This window comes from Vespula pensylvanica, chromosome 4, assembly GCF_014466175.1.
Source record: "Vespula pensylvanica isolate Volc-1 chromosome 4, ASM1446617v1, whole genome shotgun sequence".
Taxonomy (NCBI): Eukaryota; Metazoa; Arthropoda; class Insecta; order Hymenoptera; family Vespidae; genus Vespula; species Vespula pensylvanica.
Genome location: NC_057688.1, coordinates 3241594 through 3258968, shown reverse-complemented (window position 1 = coordinate 3258968; position 17375 = coordinate 3241594). Strand labels below are relative to the sequence as shown.

Sequence of the window (17375 nt, the reverse complement as noted above, 5' to 3'; positions counted from 1 at the left end):
ATTATAAAAGCATATAAAGCGGAAAAAGCTAGTCATTATTGAATGCGTATTCAGTGAATGATTTTCGCTAGTAATCAATCGGAATAACAGAAGAGAGAAAAATTATTGGATTAAACCATTTTAATAATTTCGACTTTGTTTGTCAAATAAACAAAATAAAAATATCCGAGTAAAGTGTTTATGTATTGTTGAAGTGTAATTAAAATATCTTAAAAGAAATTTGATAAAGAAAGTTTCATAACATGGAAGTAGTCCCAGTTGCATCGTCTTTTTTATCAATTTTGGGATTTTATCCCTTGGTGACAGTAATCGTCGTTCTAACTATAATTTACCACTATATGGAAACATCACGACTTGTTAAATATGGAAGAAAACTTCCAGGTAATATTCTATTTTTTATAATATATACATGGAAATGATAAGCAAAAAAAAATCTTGCATAGGAGAATACGGTAATCTATTTATAGATGTTATAATAAAAATTTCCACGGAAATGGTTACATATTTGAGCGTAATGTAACTAATGTCTCAGATTTCATTCTAGCGAATAAAATGTACATAATTGGAGTACACTAAGATCATATTTGAAAGTCTTATAACTTAGAAATGAAGCATCCCCGGACTCATATTGATAAAATCTACTTATCCTCTTTACATATGAGAAATCCATTTCTGAAATCTTCTCATGTATTTTAATTATATCCTGTATATATGTATTATATCTTGTATAATATATTTTATATGATATATTTCCTTAGGACCTCCAACTGTTCCGTTTTTTGGAAACGCATTGCTAGTAAGAAATATTCAGCCAAAAGATGTCCTACCAACATTGTTAAAGATGGATATTTACGGACCCACTGTTCGTGCTTTCTTAGGATCGAAGTTATTCGTATTTCTCACGGATCCGCGTGATGTCGAAATCATTCTCAGCAGTCATGTTCACGTAACCAAATCTCCGGAATACAGGTTGGAATACCAAATACAAATCCAAATGAAATATATTATACATATGTTAAATTACTGGCGTGTTTATCGTTGGTACATTTTTATAACTCTATTATAATCTCAATAAATATATAGAAAATTCATTTCATTATCGTGAGAAACATTTCCTGCTATGGAAAAGAAAGAATCGATAATTCCATTGTAATCAAGTTTTATAAAAGAAAGGGTATTCTTTTCAGATTTTTCAAGCCGTGGTTAGGCGATGGTTTATTAATTAGCAACGGTCAAAAATGGTACTCTCACAGGAAAATTATAGCACCCGCATTTCATATTAGTGTATTAAAATCGTTTGTACCATTATTTTACGAGAATAGCTGGACTTTGGTAAAAAGATTACGAGATCAAGTTGGCAAAGAGTTTGATTGTCACGATTATTTGTCGGCAATAACGGTCGATATTTTAATGGAAACCGCTATGGGTGTTAGAGGAATTCAAAAGGAGAAGAACAGTTTCGAATACGCCATGGCTGTAATGAAGTACATATTCTTCTATTATTCCTATTTTTATTTAATGAAGTAATATACCTTTGTTATTTGTATACTTATTCATAACTTCCTTTCCTTTTATACAGAATGTGCAATATTATCCATCTAAGGCAATACAAGTTGTTGTTAAGATTCGACACATACTTCAATTGGACGAAGTATGGGATCGAACAAAAAAAACTTTTGAACATAATTCACGGTCTGACAACACGATTGATAAAACAAAAAAAAGCAGAAATTCTGGATTCACATTCAATGGTATCTACCGAGATATCTCAAACTGATAAAGAAAAAACGGACAAGATTAATAAGAATAAAGATGATAAACCGGAAAAAAAATATACAAAATTGCATTACGTTAAGGATGATCTCGACGAAATCGATGAAAATGATATAGGAGAGAAAAGACGTATGGCTTTCTTGGATCAGATGCTCGAGCTCGCGAGAACGGGTACTAATCTTACCGAAGAGGAAATTAAAGAAGAAGTCGACACCATAATGTTCGAGGTAAAATTGATTGAAAGAGAAAGAGCTCAGAAAATAAAGTCGTCTATCTTATTTTAGGGTCACGATACTACGGCAGCAGGTTCCAGCTTCGTTCTCTGTATCTTGGGAGCTCATCAAGATATTCAAGTAAGTAACTATCAAGTCATAAATAATCATGATACATATTTATACAAATATCCGATTGCAGTAAGGAACCACGTTCTTTGGAAGTCCTTGCTTTATTTTAATGTCTTTAAAAATGCTATTAGGTCTGCTCGCTCTTCACTTTTCTTTATGCCACCGAATACCATTTTTGTACCTGGTACAAATTTCTTCGGATTCTCCAAATAAATGTTCAAAGTATCTTCATCCCATGTACAAGATTTCTTTTTCATATGTTCCGTGTACGAGAATCCAGGCTTGGCTATACAAACGATCAATATCTTTAAAAAAAATCTCGCGATGATTCTTTGATTAAGAATGAATCGGATAATTATACATTTCGTGAGGAATATACGTACTGGCACATGATCTGCCTACGATCCCAAAAAGATTAGGACCTATTTTATGTTTGCCATCTTTATCGAATGTATGACAGGTTGAACAGTATTTCATAAATAATGACTTTCCATTTTCGGCGTTGCCCATTTCAATAGCAATGAAATAATTACGAAAAATGTACAGGTTATCAGTGTATAAGAAAGTATGTTACAAATTAGCCATATCAAATGACTATCGCTTGTATTTCGATATTCATATATCGATTGCTAAGAAATTTGCGATATAATTTTTTCGTTTCATCTACTTTCTTTTGATCATAATCTTTTAATTTTCTTTCACATGTATGAAAAAGAAAACATTTCTTTCAGGAGCAAGTTATGGAAGAATTAAATGAGATATTCAAAGGATCAGATAGACCATGCACATTTCAAGATACTATTGAAATGAAATATTTAGAAAGAGTTATTTTAGAAACCTTGCGACTTTTCCCACCGGTCCCAGCTATAGCGAGAGTTCTTAACGAAGACGTACAACTAGGTAATGTTTAATAATTATTACGTAAATATATTGTTTTATTTATCAATACAATTCTTATCCGTAACATTTTTTTCCCTACAGCCAGCAATAACAATATTTTACCTTCGGGATGTAGAATCATAATACCACCTTATAAAATTCATCGCATGCCAGAATTTTATTCAAATCCGGAGAAATTTAATCCAGATAACTTTTTACCAGAAAAAATGCAACAGAGACATTATTATTCTTTCATACCTTTCAGCGCAGGTCCCAGGTAAGCTGTTAAAATTTATCAGAGTATCTTTCTAGCTTTTGTCTGAATCAGATTTTAAATAACTGTACAATTATTTTAAAGATCCTGCGTGGGACGTAAGTACGCATTATTAAAGCTAAAAGTACTTATATCAACAATTCTAAGAAACTATAAGATTCTAGCCGATGTGTCTGAAGAAGATTTTCAACTACAGGTTGATATTATTTTGAAGAGAACTGATGGTTTCAAAATAAAAATCGAGCCACGCCAAAAAATTGTTCAATAAAGTTGTACTTAAACTACGATCGATATCGCTCATATTATAAATTATTATTTTTCAGTAAAATAATTTTCAAAGGATGTACTCGAGTTAACATTCTTAATTCAGACTTAGAGTAAGAATAGCTTAAAAATATAAGATCAACGTAGACAACAATTGTAACATTAGATCAAAGCAAATAAAAATGATAATTACTACGTTCTCCTCATCTTTGGTGTATTCGGAAAAGTAGTTGAAAAAATAAGAAGTAGTCGACAAAATTAGAAAATTAAATCTATTTCATTCGTGATCTTAACGTATAAATATAGAAGACGTATAATATAGAAGAAATAAGCTAGGAATAAGATAAACGTTCTATCAGGAAGTATGTATAAATGAACGATTGATTCGAATCGTCATATAAAATTATTGGTATAATATATAATTGATGTAATATAATCGATAGAGAGTATAATTATTTCTTGTTTCTAGAGAACGTTGACACATTTATCATTATCGTGTTCACTGCCTTCAGTTTCTGTACACTTATAGTATTGAATATTTATACTAATTACTTTCTCCATCTCTCTCCATTTGAGTTATTTAAGGGAGGATGATACAATTTTGTTTCGTCGCTCCTTCCTCCATTTTAAAAGATCTACGAAAATAAACTGCAAAGCCCATGGAATGACGAAAATGGAATTCATTCCTAACATAGCGTACTGACAAACTCGGTAGCTGTCGGTCCAATCCTTAACAAATCCTGTAATTTATTGTAAAATGTAAATACATTTTGATCTAATCATTATAAAGATGTACCAATAACTAAAAAATGACCAAAAAATTGTGAGAACAACGTACCGATAAAGGGACCTACAAAAATCGAGACGATACCGTTGACAACCGCAAAAATACCATAAGCAGATGCAAATTTGTCGATGCTAATGTCCTCTATGATAACTAACGGTTGAGGAACTAGAAGCCAAGAACGAACCATTCCAATCGCTGCGTTCATTACTAATGCGCCCATCAAGGTATTTTCGAAAATTAAAAATCCTGTAACAAATAAGTCGCTAATAAATTCTATGGAAATTCTTTTCTTGATATAGTTTATGAACGTTTATAAACTATTATTAAATTATTAAATTATAGTTTAGAATTTTACCTGCTTTAGCGAACGACATTGCAATCATGGCAAAGAAAAACAAGTATCTGGCTTTGACATTGACGAAAACGGTGAAAATAGCAAGTAAAATTCTTGAAATCAATTCGGCTGTAGCACCAACCATAACAGCCAAAGCAGCATCGCTTGTATCATATCCATAATTGGTCAACATTAATGGCAGTAGTGAACTAAACGTAAAATCGCTCGTAAAAACGAAACTGATGCCGAAACATAGATTCAAAAACGAGCGATCTTTTATCAGAGACATCTCCAAAAGTTCGGATAACATATTAGACATTGTTCTATAGAAAAGATAAGAAAATAAATAACAGAATAAGAATGACATAAAGTGAGATTGAAAAATAGTGAAAGCGTAAAGCTCACAATGCCTGAACTTCTTCGTGTTGGTCTCCTTTCTTTTGATCGGCCACCTTGGTGATTTTATCCAAACGATTGTGTCTGATATCTGTAAAAGCCCCGACACCACTCGCCAAGTTTGTCAAGCTCGATGCCGAGAGGGCAGAGAATTTTCTAGTCAAAGCTTCCCGTGCCGACAAGGACGACGATCTCAAGCGAGGACCTTCAAGCTCGGAAATCGATGCAACTTTTTTTGCATGATTCTAAAATTAATTTCACAAACAGGTCGAACTTAGTCAATTCATTTTAACCTGATCGAAAGGAAAAGGAAGTTGAGAAAACATAAAAACCTTGTAAGTATCGATTAGCAGAGGAACCTCGTTGGAAGTCTCATCCTTTAAACTACGTAAACTGCATCTCCTGGTCGATACAGACTCTTGATAGACATGAATGGTCGAACGTCGCTTCGATATAGCGAGTTCTTTCGATTTTCTCTCATCAGCCTCGCGAATTCTCTCTGCACGAACCTCCGCCGGATCTCTGGCATGCCACTCGACCGGATGCATCATCGTCATACCGGCGATGCAATTCAAACTGAAAGCACCTGTCAACGCCGCGGTTCCTTCGACGCATAAAGAAATTCACAATTATTGAAAAAGAGACAGAGAAGTAAAATCGTTTCATTCGATAAAACCAATTTCGAATCTTACCATCGTCGATACGATTTATCGATAATTTTAGTTATTATTTTTTTACGAGTAAAAAATAATTAAATTTAATTAAACGTTAAAGAATTTAATAATCTTTTACTTGTTTATATAAGAAACTTTTCTCACGATAAATATCTAATAATGTTTTATTTGTGCATAATAAATCGGTGAATATATAATATATGTGTAATAATATATTTTCTTCATGTGTATTTATGTTAAATAAATTACCTCGAAAACCGTACATTGACATCATTTTTTCAATACAAATGGGATAAGCGATGCCACCCATACCGGTGATCGTTTGAGCCAGGCTCATTACCTGAGACATAAAATTATTTCGATGTAATCTTTTGCTGTAGAATTCTCCCTCCCTCTCTCTCTCTCTCTCTCTCTCTTAAAAAAGAATAACGAAAATATATCGTTAATATCGATGTTTCGAATGTCTCGTTTTCACTCACTCGAGTACGTTTCTTCACGAAGTAAGCGTTGAAATTCGTGTTACATATCGTAATAAGAAGACCTATTCCAATCCCTTGAAGAAAGAATATGAATGCCATTTCGTAGACATTATTAACGAATGCCAATGCGACGTTTGGTATGGAGAAGAACATTGCACCCGCGATTCCAACTGGTCTCATCGAATATTTCTTCAATAATGCATTCGTTAGTAAACCTGTAAATATAAATCAAAGTTAAAATTTCGTTCATTCAATTGTCATGATCTTAATTATATTCTTAAAGATACAACGAATGGATTAACAATTTCTAAACTTTGTTTAATTCCTTGCAAAGAGAAGAAATATATAAAAAATTTTTTTTATTAGACTATCTATATACAAGATCGGAAAAGTTTTTGTAGAAGCAAAACACACAAGCTACTGTTCAGTTCATCATCTTCTCTTATCGCTACTGTTTTGCTTTTTTAGTACAATCTACATTAATTCTTGTGCAAATTGACGGCGTATGCGAACATACTAGCTTTTTCGATTATCCGATATCATCTTATCTTTTCGATTTGTAACTTTCTCGTTATTCTATAAATAATTTTATTTTCATAAAATTTCTTATACATGCATATACGTAATACAATAATCAAAACGACTATATTCGTTGTACAATATACAAGACATGTACAAGCAATATATCACGAAATTATTTCAAGCAATCATAAGAACTAAAATCTTTCCGAGAAAATTTTTTACTGGATCATATATATAAAACAACACAGAAACGTAGACAGAATCGATTAAGGCTTCTTAACAATAATAAAATTCATACGATATGTAGATCAAGGATCAAGTTTACTACAGTTTACACTTCGCTAATGATATGCATATATATGTATTACGAATGAGAACTCGACACACATGTCTAACGACACGTTACAACACTGTTCTGTTTGTAAGCAAATATACTTCGTGTCTCGACGTCTCGCACTTACTATTCTTCATCTTGGCGCCTAATGAAAATCGCAATACAACAGTGCTTAACATAAGAACGCGTCCATATATAAAATTGCAAAGTCATAAAGTTGCAGTTTCATCTTTTTCAAGGACGACGACAATTCTTTTCATAAATTATTGAAATTCAAATATGGAAAATAAAAATCTACGATTATTCTCAAAAGAAACAGAAGAAATCGTATTTTATTGTTTTCGGTATGTTTTCACTGATTTCTCTTTCAAATATCGAGATGCTCAAACTTCTCCATAAAACCCAGACGTATCTTTATGTTATTGCGAACTTCATGTCGTAATACTTGCATTAAAAAAGTACTTGCAATTATCAGATTCCAACTTACTAGAGATGGAGAAAGTGATCATGAAGACGGAATTAAAGAGCGTCATGGCAGTTCCAGTCTGACCAGTAGTCACGAGAAAATCACCGAAAATTATGGCGAAAGACGAAGCCGGTCCGAGTGTCGTCACCTGAAAAAATAATTGATATTATTTGTTAGATGCCTATAATTCAAAGAATCCAAAAATTGATTCCATGGATGTTAACCGCGAAATAATAATGGACCTTGCAAAAAATTTAATATAATTGCAAAATAGAAATCACGAATCATACGAAACATCATTCGGAAACGATTTTGGCTAGTTGTCGCGCCTCTCGTATTATACGTTTGACATTATATAACATTTTGTATCTTTGAATATTTAAGGTAATTTTTGATGTAATTTAATATATTATGTAATTGCTCTAGAAAATAAATCACCGGCAACATTGTACTTCACTGTACAAGTAATACACAAGTTGGATAAAAGTACGTAGACCTGTAATTGCATAAAATACAGGAATTTAAGACACTCCAAAATTCTTTCATTTACAAATGGATTGAATTTAAAATCCAATTTAAATCGCTCTCTAAGCAGTCGTTATTCACATACAAGAACGATGATCATCGCCAAAGCCACCATCCACCCCCAACCACCGTCCGGTGCCAGATCCTCCAATGTAATATCATCGTCCACCTCACAAATAACTTGATCAATTTCCGTCAGATTTCGATCTTTTTTTTCTCTCTCTCCGACGTCATTAGTCGTTAAAGTCGTCATTTCTGTTGTTCTACCGTTCCTCTTTGCTGTTGTCAGCAATTTGTCATTTCACTCTTACGAATTACGAAATATGAGCACAATAGCTCGATAAACTTATTGACACTTGCTTTTATTAATTGTTTCCTCGCAAAAGTTATAATATTTAACGTGATTATTCGAACATTCGATTTTAAATTCAAAATTATTTATGTTTCTTCTTTTCTATATCTCTTTCTCTTCCTTTTTTCTTTTAACGTCCAGTATCGTGTAATATAGTTGCGGTCGTTTCACAAGAAGAGTTTTACGATAATGAGAAAGACAGATTTCTGAGACAGACTTCAACGACTAAACGAGACAAGTAACAAACGATTCAAAAAATTCCGTTATCTGTGTATTCGACGTCACCGTAGTAAATACCCATCATTATCCAAGTCAAGTTTTGAAACCACGGTGATAACGTTGTCACAGCTTAAATTGCAGCTTTTTTGTCTATCACAACTGCAATGTCATTTTGATTTTTGACAAAGTTATAGCAACAAAAGTAAGACAACAGTTTGGAAAACGATGTCACAGTCATTTAGCTGCACAAGTATTTTTCTGTAAAAATGTTGTCACAACCGCATTATGGCAATGACAGAATAACATAAAAAGATAAACACTAAACTAAAAAACGGATAATGTTTCTTATATGTATAATCGATATTCTATGACAAGTAGATTTTAATTTTTAAATTACGTGAAAAAAATAGAAAAAGAATCGAAAAAACATTCTACTTCAACTAATATTGGACCACTAATAACCCGGAAGTTTCTTCTCACTAAACTTAGACCAAATTAAAAAATTAATTCAATTAATCGTTACAAATTATTGCAATTTATAACACACATATAAGTATACTAAAATGGAGACAAATTCCTATGAGAATGCAGTAATTATAGAACTATACACATCTCTGATACATGCTAAATTTAACATAAAACTGATAATTACATATAAATTACAGCTAGATTATAGCTACTTTCTTATAAAATGTACTACTTTTTTTGCATTTGATACTTTGTTGATCTGAGGCTGTTAATTTTTCTGATCGCTGACACAGTGACTTTGTGGCTATTAATATAGCTAAAATATATGTGGTCCATTTGGACTTTTTTATTAGTTTTTACAGCGCTTTTACAGTTAAAAATCCAAGAAAATAGCACTTGTATGTAAATCGCAGTAATTAAAACTGACAGAGTATTATAGAAGCTACATTTTTGTGTCGCAGCTAATATAGGCAGATTATGTTACTTAGTTATTATGAAATATTGCTTATGATCATCTAGACTTATGAGAAGGAACGAAGAAAGACAGAAAGCTTTAAACGGCGCCTTACCATTTTTTCTGCTGAATAAATTGTTTGCCTTGTTCTTTTTTTTTCGAAGTAAAATAGTTTTTTTGTTTAATGAAGATACGATTTAAATACCAGCATAGTTCATCCTTTGCTTCTGAAACTTTGTTAGATAAGAAATTCTTCTTCATAGAAAGTAATATAAATGAAACGACTGAAAATATTATCAGGGTAATATATTTTTCAATAATTATTTAAAGAAACGTATTTGCAGAGACATATCTAGCGTAAATATGGTCTAGAACAAACGCGGAAATTACGCCTTCTTTGAATACGTGTATCATTCCAATTCCACCGTTTCTTTTCTATTTCTCTATTAAATACGATTTTTATTCTGGAGAATACTAGAATATTATTTTTTTCGACTTTTCCCTCCCCTTCCTAATATTGGCGCTCAGAACATGTATTCTATTTGACTTACCCTAAATATATCATCGTGTATTTGATCAATTGTAAACTAAAAATTAAAAGATTTTTAATTTGTAAATTTTATCAGCTATAATCACTGTGCGATGTAAGAAAATTATTAGACCAAAAAAATTTATCAGACTAATAAGATAGAAATCGAATATATATAGTTGCGTTTTGATTCAATGGCTTCTCTTCGTTAATTTCTAAGTCTCGGTCAAGAAAACAACACGTGACAAAACATGAAAATTAGAGTAAAACATATACGTGTTCTAACAATAATTCTTCTACGTGTTCTAACAATAATTCTTACGCGAGAAGAACACATAGCAAAAGTTTCCAAGAAATATATGTCTTCAACTTTTTCAATAATTATGAAAACATGCACTACATAACTGTCATCATAAGTTTGGTATAAATATATAAAAATTAATTAATTTACTCTTTATTGAGACGACTGCCGTATTGTTGCGCCTGACGTATGTCTGTATCTTTATACTTCCATGTCTGCATTGCTCATTTACGAAACAAAATCATAAAAGCAAGTGAAATTCTTGAAATAAAAGATGATCTATTATAAAAAACTGATCTTAAATCTATTGAAGAATATCTTATATGCTTAAAATTAGTTTCGAATACAATTGACAACCTGCAAGGAGAAAAATACTATCTTTATGGATATCTTCTTCCATGTTTAGTCTGTCTTCGACGTAAATTTAAAATTCAAAAAAAAAAATCAGTTATTGTCAATCACTTATTAATGCATTATTTAAAAGTGTTAACGTATTGATCATAAATGATTTTATATTTATTTTGACATTAATGGAAAAAAATAAAGTGATCGTTTTGCTGCAGTTGCATCGGTATAATAATTGCATACCTTTAGGTGCAGCTTCAATATAGTTATATTCGAAGTATGAATAGTATATAAAAAATATATCTTGCACTAATTCGATATTATTTTGACAGAAATTTATATATTTTTAAAAACTGCATTATTAATTACATTGTATTTAACCTTTTGCTTATTAAAGTCGTCCAACATGGAACACTCACTGTACACTAAAGCTATCAAAATTCTGCTGGAATTAAAAACTTAAAATTTGTGTCTATTCATAATATATTTTATTTTAATTTCATATATCTTAAATAAGGAACTAGTAATTTGCATAATTATTAAAGTATCAGATTAACGTTAACATTAATGGTACAGTACATATAGATTAATACATTTAAATAGTATAATACATTTGTGATTCAACTTCATTTTACGTCGTAACGAAAAAATTAATAAGAAAAAAAAATTACAGCTCTATTTTCGCAAGCTATTAATGAATAGATTAATGAATAAATAATAAATTATAAACGAAATTGTAAAGCGTGCCTTGATGATTAAAAATCGACGTTAATGACAAATAGGTAAGATATCGATAAAAGTGACGAAGATAGATATTTTGTTTGCCGTAAAACCATATAAATGGATCTTGCGGTTGATTCATATTCTCTTAGAGATTATTGGCTGTGATACAACATAGTATATTACCACTGTCAATCCGATGCTACGGAATAATATCGTCTTTCCTATTATACTCTGTAATATTATTAATACGGTCGTATCATCATCGATAAATAGGTGTTTCCAGATATTCCCAATAAATCAAATATTAAAACACATTACGTTTCGTAATGCAACTCAACTATATTAAAGAAAATGACCAAGCTATTTCCATTTATATTAATATCATTATATGATCCATTAATATCCAATTATATACCAAACAAGAAATTGTTTAAAATGTCAAAAGGCATCTTATCGATGAAATAATCATAGATATATACATATATACTTAAACATAGATATATACATACATACATGTAGACAGCACAAAAGAGCGACAGAAATTATTTAAATTTTTATGTTAATAAATTCAACAGAATTCGTACTCGTAACCTTCTCCGACGTATATGTATTATACATATCTCTATTTGATTTCAACGTTACATATGTACATGCACATTCCTGACGAACATCTTAATACTCTTGTTCGACTGTAGGTATAATTGTATATACGAGTATATTTTATTCCGTCCAGGTCTTATACGCAACCTCATAAAACCACCTTTCCCTTGTTAGTGCCGGTAGGTGTAGCAAACGAGTTTTTCGGCCGCATTTATCGAATTATTTTATTCGACTTCCCATTCGGAAGTCTTTGCGTGGCAGGATTGTAACATTTCATTACGTATATACATATACGAATAAATTTCACCTTCAACATATGTTAATTACATAAAATAAAGTGAAATGATAATCAAAAAAGAAATTATACGAATAAGCGAGAAATCAAATATAAGAAAAATTCACACTAGAACTATCAACATATTTTTACTATATTCGTCAATTTGTGTAAAACAATTTATTCTTTATTATTTTTAATTTATTTAATTTTACAGTAATAAAAATAGCTTTTAACTTATATCTTTATCTTGATTATGACTTTAGTGATTATAAAATAAGAAATCTGAAATCTATCATTTTTACGGATTTGATAGTTTTAATCTTAACAGCATCATTATGTCAATCAGTTGAACCTATTCGGCAGGCGAACTTCTGCACAGGAAATTTAAATTTATGCTAACAATCGCACGATATGAAATTATGCGAAAGACAAACGCGAGTCGAATACGAATATACAGGACGAAAGAAAAATGAAAGAAATAGTAGAGAAGCGAGATAGCCAGTGATTAGAAACGCCTGCTGGTTCGCTGTTCGTTCTTTTCATTATCGTGATCCTTCCGCTGTTTGTGCGTCGTGCGTCGTGCGTCGTGTGTAAAACATAGCGGAAAGAAGGTCGACCAGTAGTGGACGACACACTAGAAATAGTCGGACATACGATAAATGTTATCAAGTCTCGCTGTCGGCCGTAGAGAGAGCAGATGAAGTTATTTTACTCACAGGATAACTCGTGATCCTTATAGCGAAGCAAGAATCAACGTTCTCGTGTATAATATATATATATATATATATATATATATATATATATATATATATAATGCAAATATTTGTCGTTCAAAAGACAAGTGCATCGGTGTATCTTCATGGATATCTACGTACGTAAAATGAAAAATATTTTAATCGTTGAATCGATACTGCTAATTACAAGATAACAACCATTCGTACCGATAACAAGAAGTGAATTTGTAATAACAGTTGGGATTCGTAATAACAGTGGATGGAAACGATTGCGTATTATATATAATTTATTGTAGTTTGAATGAATTTTATAAGATATTCTTTATTGTCAGGAAAATATAACCTTCCTGAATAATCTGATTTCTCGATAATGATAGACAATAATCTCAATTTATCGATTAAATAAAGAAATATACAGTGATTATCGAAGATACCTTCTTCACAAACGATAAATGGCTTGATGAATCATGTCGTTTCAAAAGATTTCTTAAGATGGAGCATCTACAGTCTGTTGGATTGGTTACGTATAAACGAATGTTTTAACGAATTATCTTTTCCTTTGAGTGGTATATGCTAAAACAGAGATAAAAACGATAAGTGAAGCAAAGCAACGAACAAATAAATGGACGAATGGACGGACCATGTTACGATTTATGCGGTAGGTGCTAATCGGATATTAACAAAGAAAATATCGATAAAAGAAGTGAGAGAAAATCGATAGATTAAGTATATCGAGCAATCAACGATTGTTAAATAAAGTGATAGTTATCATCAGTAGTGACTGTTTCGCTCGTTTATGTGATCAAAAGCAGAAATCTTCTACCACACTGAATCTTCAATCGTAATACGTGCCAAGTTAATTTCAGTCCAATTCGTAATCACGATCGAACGTGCGCGTTTCAGAAATCCTCTCTCGCTGAAAATGAAGAACTCGCATGAGGATACAAAGAAAAAGGCACCGGATGGTGGTTGGGGCTGGTTCGTTTGCCTAGGTAGTAGTTTAATCTCGGTAAGTTCGAATTTTTTTTACATCAGATCAAAATCATCTAATTTTCTTCGATTTTTCATACACACTCATGCGTATGTACATGCGTCTAATTAACAAAGAAATATGAATATATTCATGAACATGTCATGAATATATTCTTTGTTATCTAAGAAATATGAATATATTCATATTTCTTTGTTAATTAATACAAAATTGTAGTATATATTAATTTAATAATATACGGTTAGCTCTCCTTGAGATCATTGGATCCATCTTTTGGTCTTCTCTTCCAAGATCTTTTGGAAGATCTCCATATTGAATCTACTGGAACGTCAATGATAATGAGCATACTTGATGCTATCGTCAATTTTTCAGGTAATCATTCGGTTTTCATTCATTGTTTTATATTGCTTCGTAATATCTGAATGTTCTGCGTTGAATGTTTTTATATTAATATAAAAAGTTGAAAGACCTATTTCAATCATCGATTCGTACAAATGAAACAATTTCTCCCTCTTTTTCGTAGGTCTCTTTGTTGGACCATTGTTGAAGAAATATTCTTACAGAAAAGTCGCATTCTTTGGTTCACTACTGAGTTGCACAGGTCTTATGTTGACTTCCAGGGCGGACAGCATGTTTTATTTGATATGTACTTATAGTATTTTAGGAGGTAAATAATTATGCTTTCGCATACATTAAATAATGATTACAACTATTTATTATATAATGTTAATAATTTGAAAAGTGATTTAAATCACATATTCGTTAACTTTTTCAAATAGAAACAATGAATTTCAAAAAAATTACAATTTTTCTATGGTCTTCGATATATGTATGACAATATATATCATAGTAGCAATTTATCGCGTTACGACAGGCTTTGGTACAGGAATCGCGATCGCATCCGCCTTTGTAGCCTTGAACACTTTCTTCGACAAGAAACGCGGACAAGCGGTGGGCTTCTCAATGGCTGGAACAACCTTGGCAATGATGTTGGTACCGCAAGTCCGTAAAATGATTCATGTAACGATCACTAATCCACACAGATATATAATTACTCGATAAAATATGTATCTTTTTTATTACAGCTCGTTCACGTACTTCTAAGATCCTACGGATTTCGTGGAACAATGTTAATTATAAGTGCATGGGCACTTCATTCGGTAGTCGGTGCCTGTCTTTTGAAGTCTTTGGAAACTCGAAAAGAAGTCTCAAAACCTAAAGTAATGTACAAATTTTATCTTGAAATCCATCGATCATTATGACGTGAAAATATTTATCTCAAAAAAACATGTTATCCATTTCGAAATAACATGTCAAAAAAGATTACTGTACGACTGATACTTGTGAAAATATAATGACGTTTGTTTATCAAACGATTTATATAGAAAATCACAGAGCCAAAGGAGAAGGATGCTTTGCTGCAAAAATATTCAATGTCTCTACGTAAAGTGACGAATGATACGAGTCATGAAACGGACGGTAGAAAAAGAAGCGAAACGAAGAACGATTCAAAAATCATCGAGGTCGAGGACGATGAGAATGATAAAAAAACAACGTGCTTTGGCAAATTAAAGAAAACTTTCGACTTGGATCTTCTCAAAGATACGGTCTATCTGAACGTAATTATAGGTACTAGCCTCTATTACGTGGCAGAATCAAATTTCAAGTTGATGACTCCATTTTTCCTCTCGAGCATCGGTTAGTATCGCCTAGCAAAAGAATTCATGAGCGGTATCGTAGCAAGGGACGTTGGTGGTCCGTCGATCGATCGATCTAACGCTCTTCAAAGATTTACTTAAATCTTGAAAAAGTCGACGCAGCTCGAGTTTTATTTTTATAAAAAAAAAACGAAAGTAAAAAAAATTGATTGAAGCTTTTATTTTTGATTATATTGTTGAAAACTTTGCGAACTTGTAAAGGATCAAATCGACCATCTAATGAAACCTAAGCCTCGCTACGGCACTACTTAGAATTTAGCTAGACTCCTCGAGATACTTGACGATCGATAGGAATGACCAAGGCGGAAGTCGCTTTTTGTTTATCCCTCACTGCTTTTACGGACATCCTCGCACGTCTGACGTTACCAACGATCTTCGATAAGTTTGGCTTGAAGAAGAGATCGATATTTTGGATTTGTTCGGTCATGGTTGGTTTTGGACGTTCCGGTAAGCTCTTTCATTAATATCAATAGTCTTAATGTCATAACAGACTCATTCAAAATATCACTAATTATCTCTTCTACATCCATCTTTTTTCAGTATTGGCCGAGCGAACAAAAGGAACGACCTTGATAGTGATATTCATAATAATAGGATTTTTGCGTGGAGCTACTTTGGTCAATTTAAACCTCAGTATCTCCGAATGTTGCTCTCTAAAGAAACTCCCAAGTGCTTTTGGAATATTTATGGTCTCGAAGGGTATATTCGTTGTTGCTATGAGTCCACTTATTGGTAAGTAATTGCAAGTTATTCTGAACAATTTTCGTCATTATTTGTACGAATGTTCGTGTGAGTCATAGGAAGGATAATCAATATTAGAAGAAAATGTTTTTATGTTAATGCAGGATATATACGAGACTACACACAGAGCTACAGAATATGCATTCACGTAATGACGAGCCTGATCATTCTGACTTTTGTCTCGTGGACTGTTGAGTTCTCATATTTCGGCCTACGTAAAAGGAAACGCGACTTGATTGAAGAAACACATAAAAGTACAATAGAATAACGAGTTGTTATTTTTTTTAACGAGAGCGAAGTATTTATATGAGCGCTCATGCAGATTTAAAAGATCCATCTTGGATGATAGAATGATCGATCTTGTACAGTAATTCAAGTATTAATCCAATTTGCGATATATAATACTTTTATTTATACGCTATTGACTAGTAGTTTTACGTTTTATGACTCCATATATATTAAATGATAGAAATGCACTTAAACACGATCATGGATTTTAATTATTTCTTTCCCACTCCTCAATGCTCCTTCAAGTTCATTCATATTTTTTTGTATTAAAATGGAAGCGATAGTATCAATAAGGAGACATTTAATCACTATGTAGATTATTTTATTATTTGTCTTTCCGGTATCACTATTGACGAGATTAGGCGTATGTAAATTAAACCGAGAATAGCGTTAGATCATTCCATCACCATTCTCTCAACTCTATAATGGTGCACAATTACGGATTCTAAGAATTTATACGTATTATGTCTTATCATTAATTTAACATTACATCAGAGATCTATTATCATTCTTATGATCTCTTTTATCATTGCGGGAATACCACATACAATAGATGATCTCTTTATATCGATTCTAACGAATGA

At 31.9% G+C, this 17375-nt stretch overlaps 4 protein-coding genes across 6 annotated transcripts; 2 read left to right on the top strand and 2 right to left on the bottom strand.

Moving 5' to 3' along the window:
- The first annotated feature begins 30 nt into the window (after positions 1–30).
- On the top strand, positions 31–3733 carry LOC122628400 (cytochrome P450 4g15-like). Its single transcript, XM_043810667.1, has 8 exons — positions 31–381; positions 759–969; positions 1188–1484; positions 1580–2000; positions 2058–2126; positions 2849–3017; positions 3099–3273; positions 3355–3733. The coding sequence occupies exons 1-8, from the start codon at positions 243–245 to the stop codon at positions 3536–3538; spliced, it is 1665 nt and encodes a 554-aa protein (XP_043666602.1). The 5' UTR covers positions 31–242; the 3' UTR covers positions 3539–3733.
- LOC122628402 (cytochrome c-like) lies at positions 1968–2693 on the bottom strand. Its single transcript, XM_043810670.1, has 2 exons — positions 2501–2693; positions 1968–2403 (listed from the first exon to the last, which is right to left on the bottom strand). The coding sequence occupies exons 1-2, from the start codon at positions 2625–2627 to the stop codon at positions 2219–2221; spliced, it is 312 nt and encodes a 103-aa protein (XP_043666605.1). The 5' UTR covers positions 2628–2693; the 3' UTR covers positions 1968–2218.
- LOC122628399 (monocarboxylate transporter 9-like) lies at positions 3093–8637 on the bottom strand. Of its 2 annotated transcripts, none has more exons than XM_043810664.1 (9): positions 8137–8637; positions 7548–7674; positions 6205–6419; positions 5975–6065; positions 5384–5655; positions 5061–5296; positions 4677–4978; positions 4373–4567; positions 3093–4274 (listed from the first exon to the last, which is right to left on the bottom strand). In XM_043810664.1, the coding sequence occupies exons 1-9, from the start codon at positions 8302–8304 to the stop codon at positions 4111–4113; spliced, it is 1770 nt and encodes a 589-aa protein (XP_043666599.1). In that variant the 5' UTR covers positions 8305–8637; the 3' UTR covers positions 3093–4110. The 2 variants fall into 2 exon arrangements, with proteins under 2 accessions (XP_043666599.1, XP_043666601.1); XM_043810666.1 differs by lacking the exon at positions 8137–8637 and adding an exon at positions 7965–8086.
- Positions 8638–12911: 4274 nt separating this feature from the next.
- LOC122628799 (monocarboxylate transporter 14-like) lies at positions 12912–16990 on the top strand. Of its 2 annotated transcripts, XM_043811445.1 has the most exons (11): positions 12912–13087; positions 13122–13190; positions 13957–14062; positions 14290–14416; positions 14568–14711; positions 14919–15046; positions 15130–15264; positions 15430–15742; positions 16054–16209; positions 16303–16494; positions 16608–16990. In XM_043811445.1, exons 3-11 carry the CDS (start codon positions 13976–13978, stop codon positions 16769–16771), a joined length of 1446 nt encoding a protein of 481 aa, XP_043667380.1. In that variant the 5' UTR covers positions 12912–13087; positions 13122–13190; positions 13957–13975; the 3' UTR covers positions 16772–16990. The 2 variants fall into 2 exon arrangements, with proteins under 2 accessions (XP_043667380.1, XP_043667379.1); XM_043811444.1 differs by lacking the exon at positions 12912–13087 and having other exon boundaries at positions 13123–13711.
- Positions 16991–17375: the final 385 nt, after the last annotated feature.

Excerpts from the sequence above, each read along its gene's own strand:
- LOC122628400 (XM_043810667.1), top strand. The coding sequence starts at position 243 with ATGGAAGTAGTCCCAGTTGCATCGTCTTTTTTATCAATTTTGGGATTT. Across the intron at positions 3,018-3,098 it reads TAACGAAGACGTACAACTAG|CCAGCAATAACAATATTTTA; the intron begins GTAATGTTTAAT and ends TTTTCCCTACAG. Across the intron at positions 3,274-3,354 it reads CCTTTCAGCGCAGGTCCCAG|ATCCTGCGTGGGACGTAAGT; the intron begins GTAAGCTGTTAA and ends ATTATTTTAAAG.
- LOC122628402 (XM_043810670.1), bottom strand. The coding sequence starts at position 2,627 with ATGGGCAACGCCGAAAATGGAAAGTCATTATTTATGAAATACTGTTCA. Across the intron at positions 2,404-2,500 it reads CGTAGGCAGATCATGTGCCA|CCAAGCCTGGATTCTCGTAC; the intron begins GTACGTATATTC and ends TCGTTTGTATAG.
- LOC122628399 (XM_043810664.1), bottom strand. The coding sequence starts at position 8,304 with ATGACGACTTTAACGACTAATGACGTCGGAGAGAGAGAAAAAAAAGAT. Across the intron at positions 5,656-5,974 it reads GTCAATGTACGGTTTTCGAG|GAACCGCGGCGTTGACAGGT; the intron begins GTAATTTATTTA and ends TATGCGTCGAAG. Across the intron at positions 5,297-5,383 it reads TGCTAATCGATACTTACAAG|AATCATGCAAAAAAAGTTGC; the intron begins GTTTTTATGTTT and ends AATTAATTTTAG.
- LOC122628799 (XM_043811444.1), top strand. Across the intron at positions 14,712-14,918 it reads TACTTATAGTATTTTAGGAG|GCTTTGGTACAGGAATCGCG; the intron begins GTAAATAATTAT and ends GCGTTACGACAG. Across the intron at positions 15,743-16,053 it reads ATTTTTCCTCTCGAGCATCG|GAATGACCAAGGCGGAAGTC; the intron begins GTTAGTATCGCC and ends GACGATCGATAG.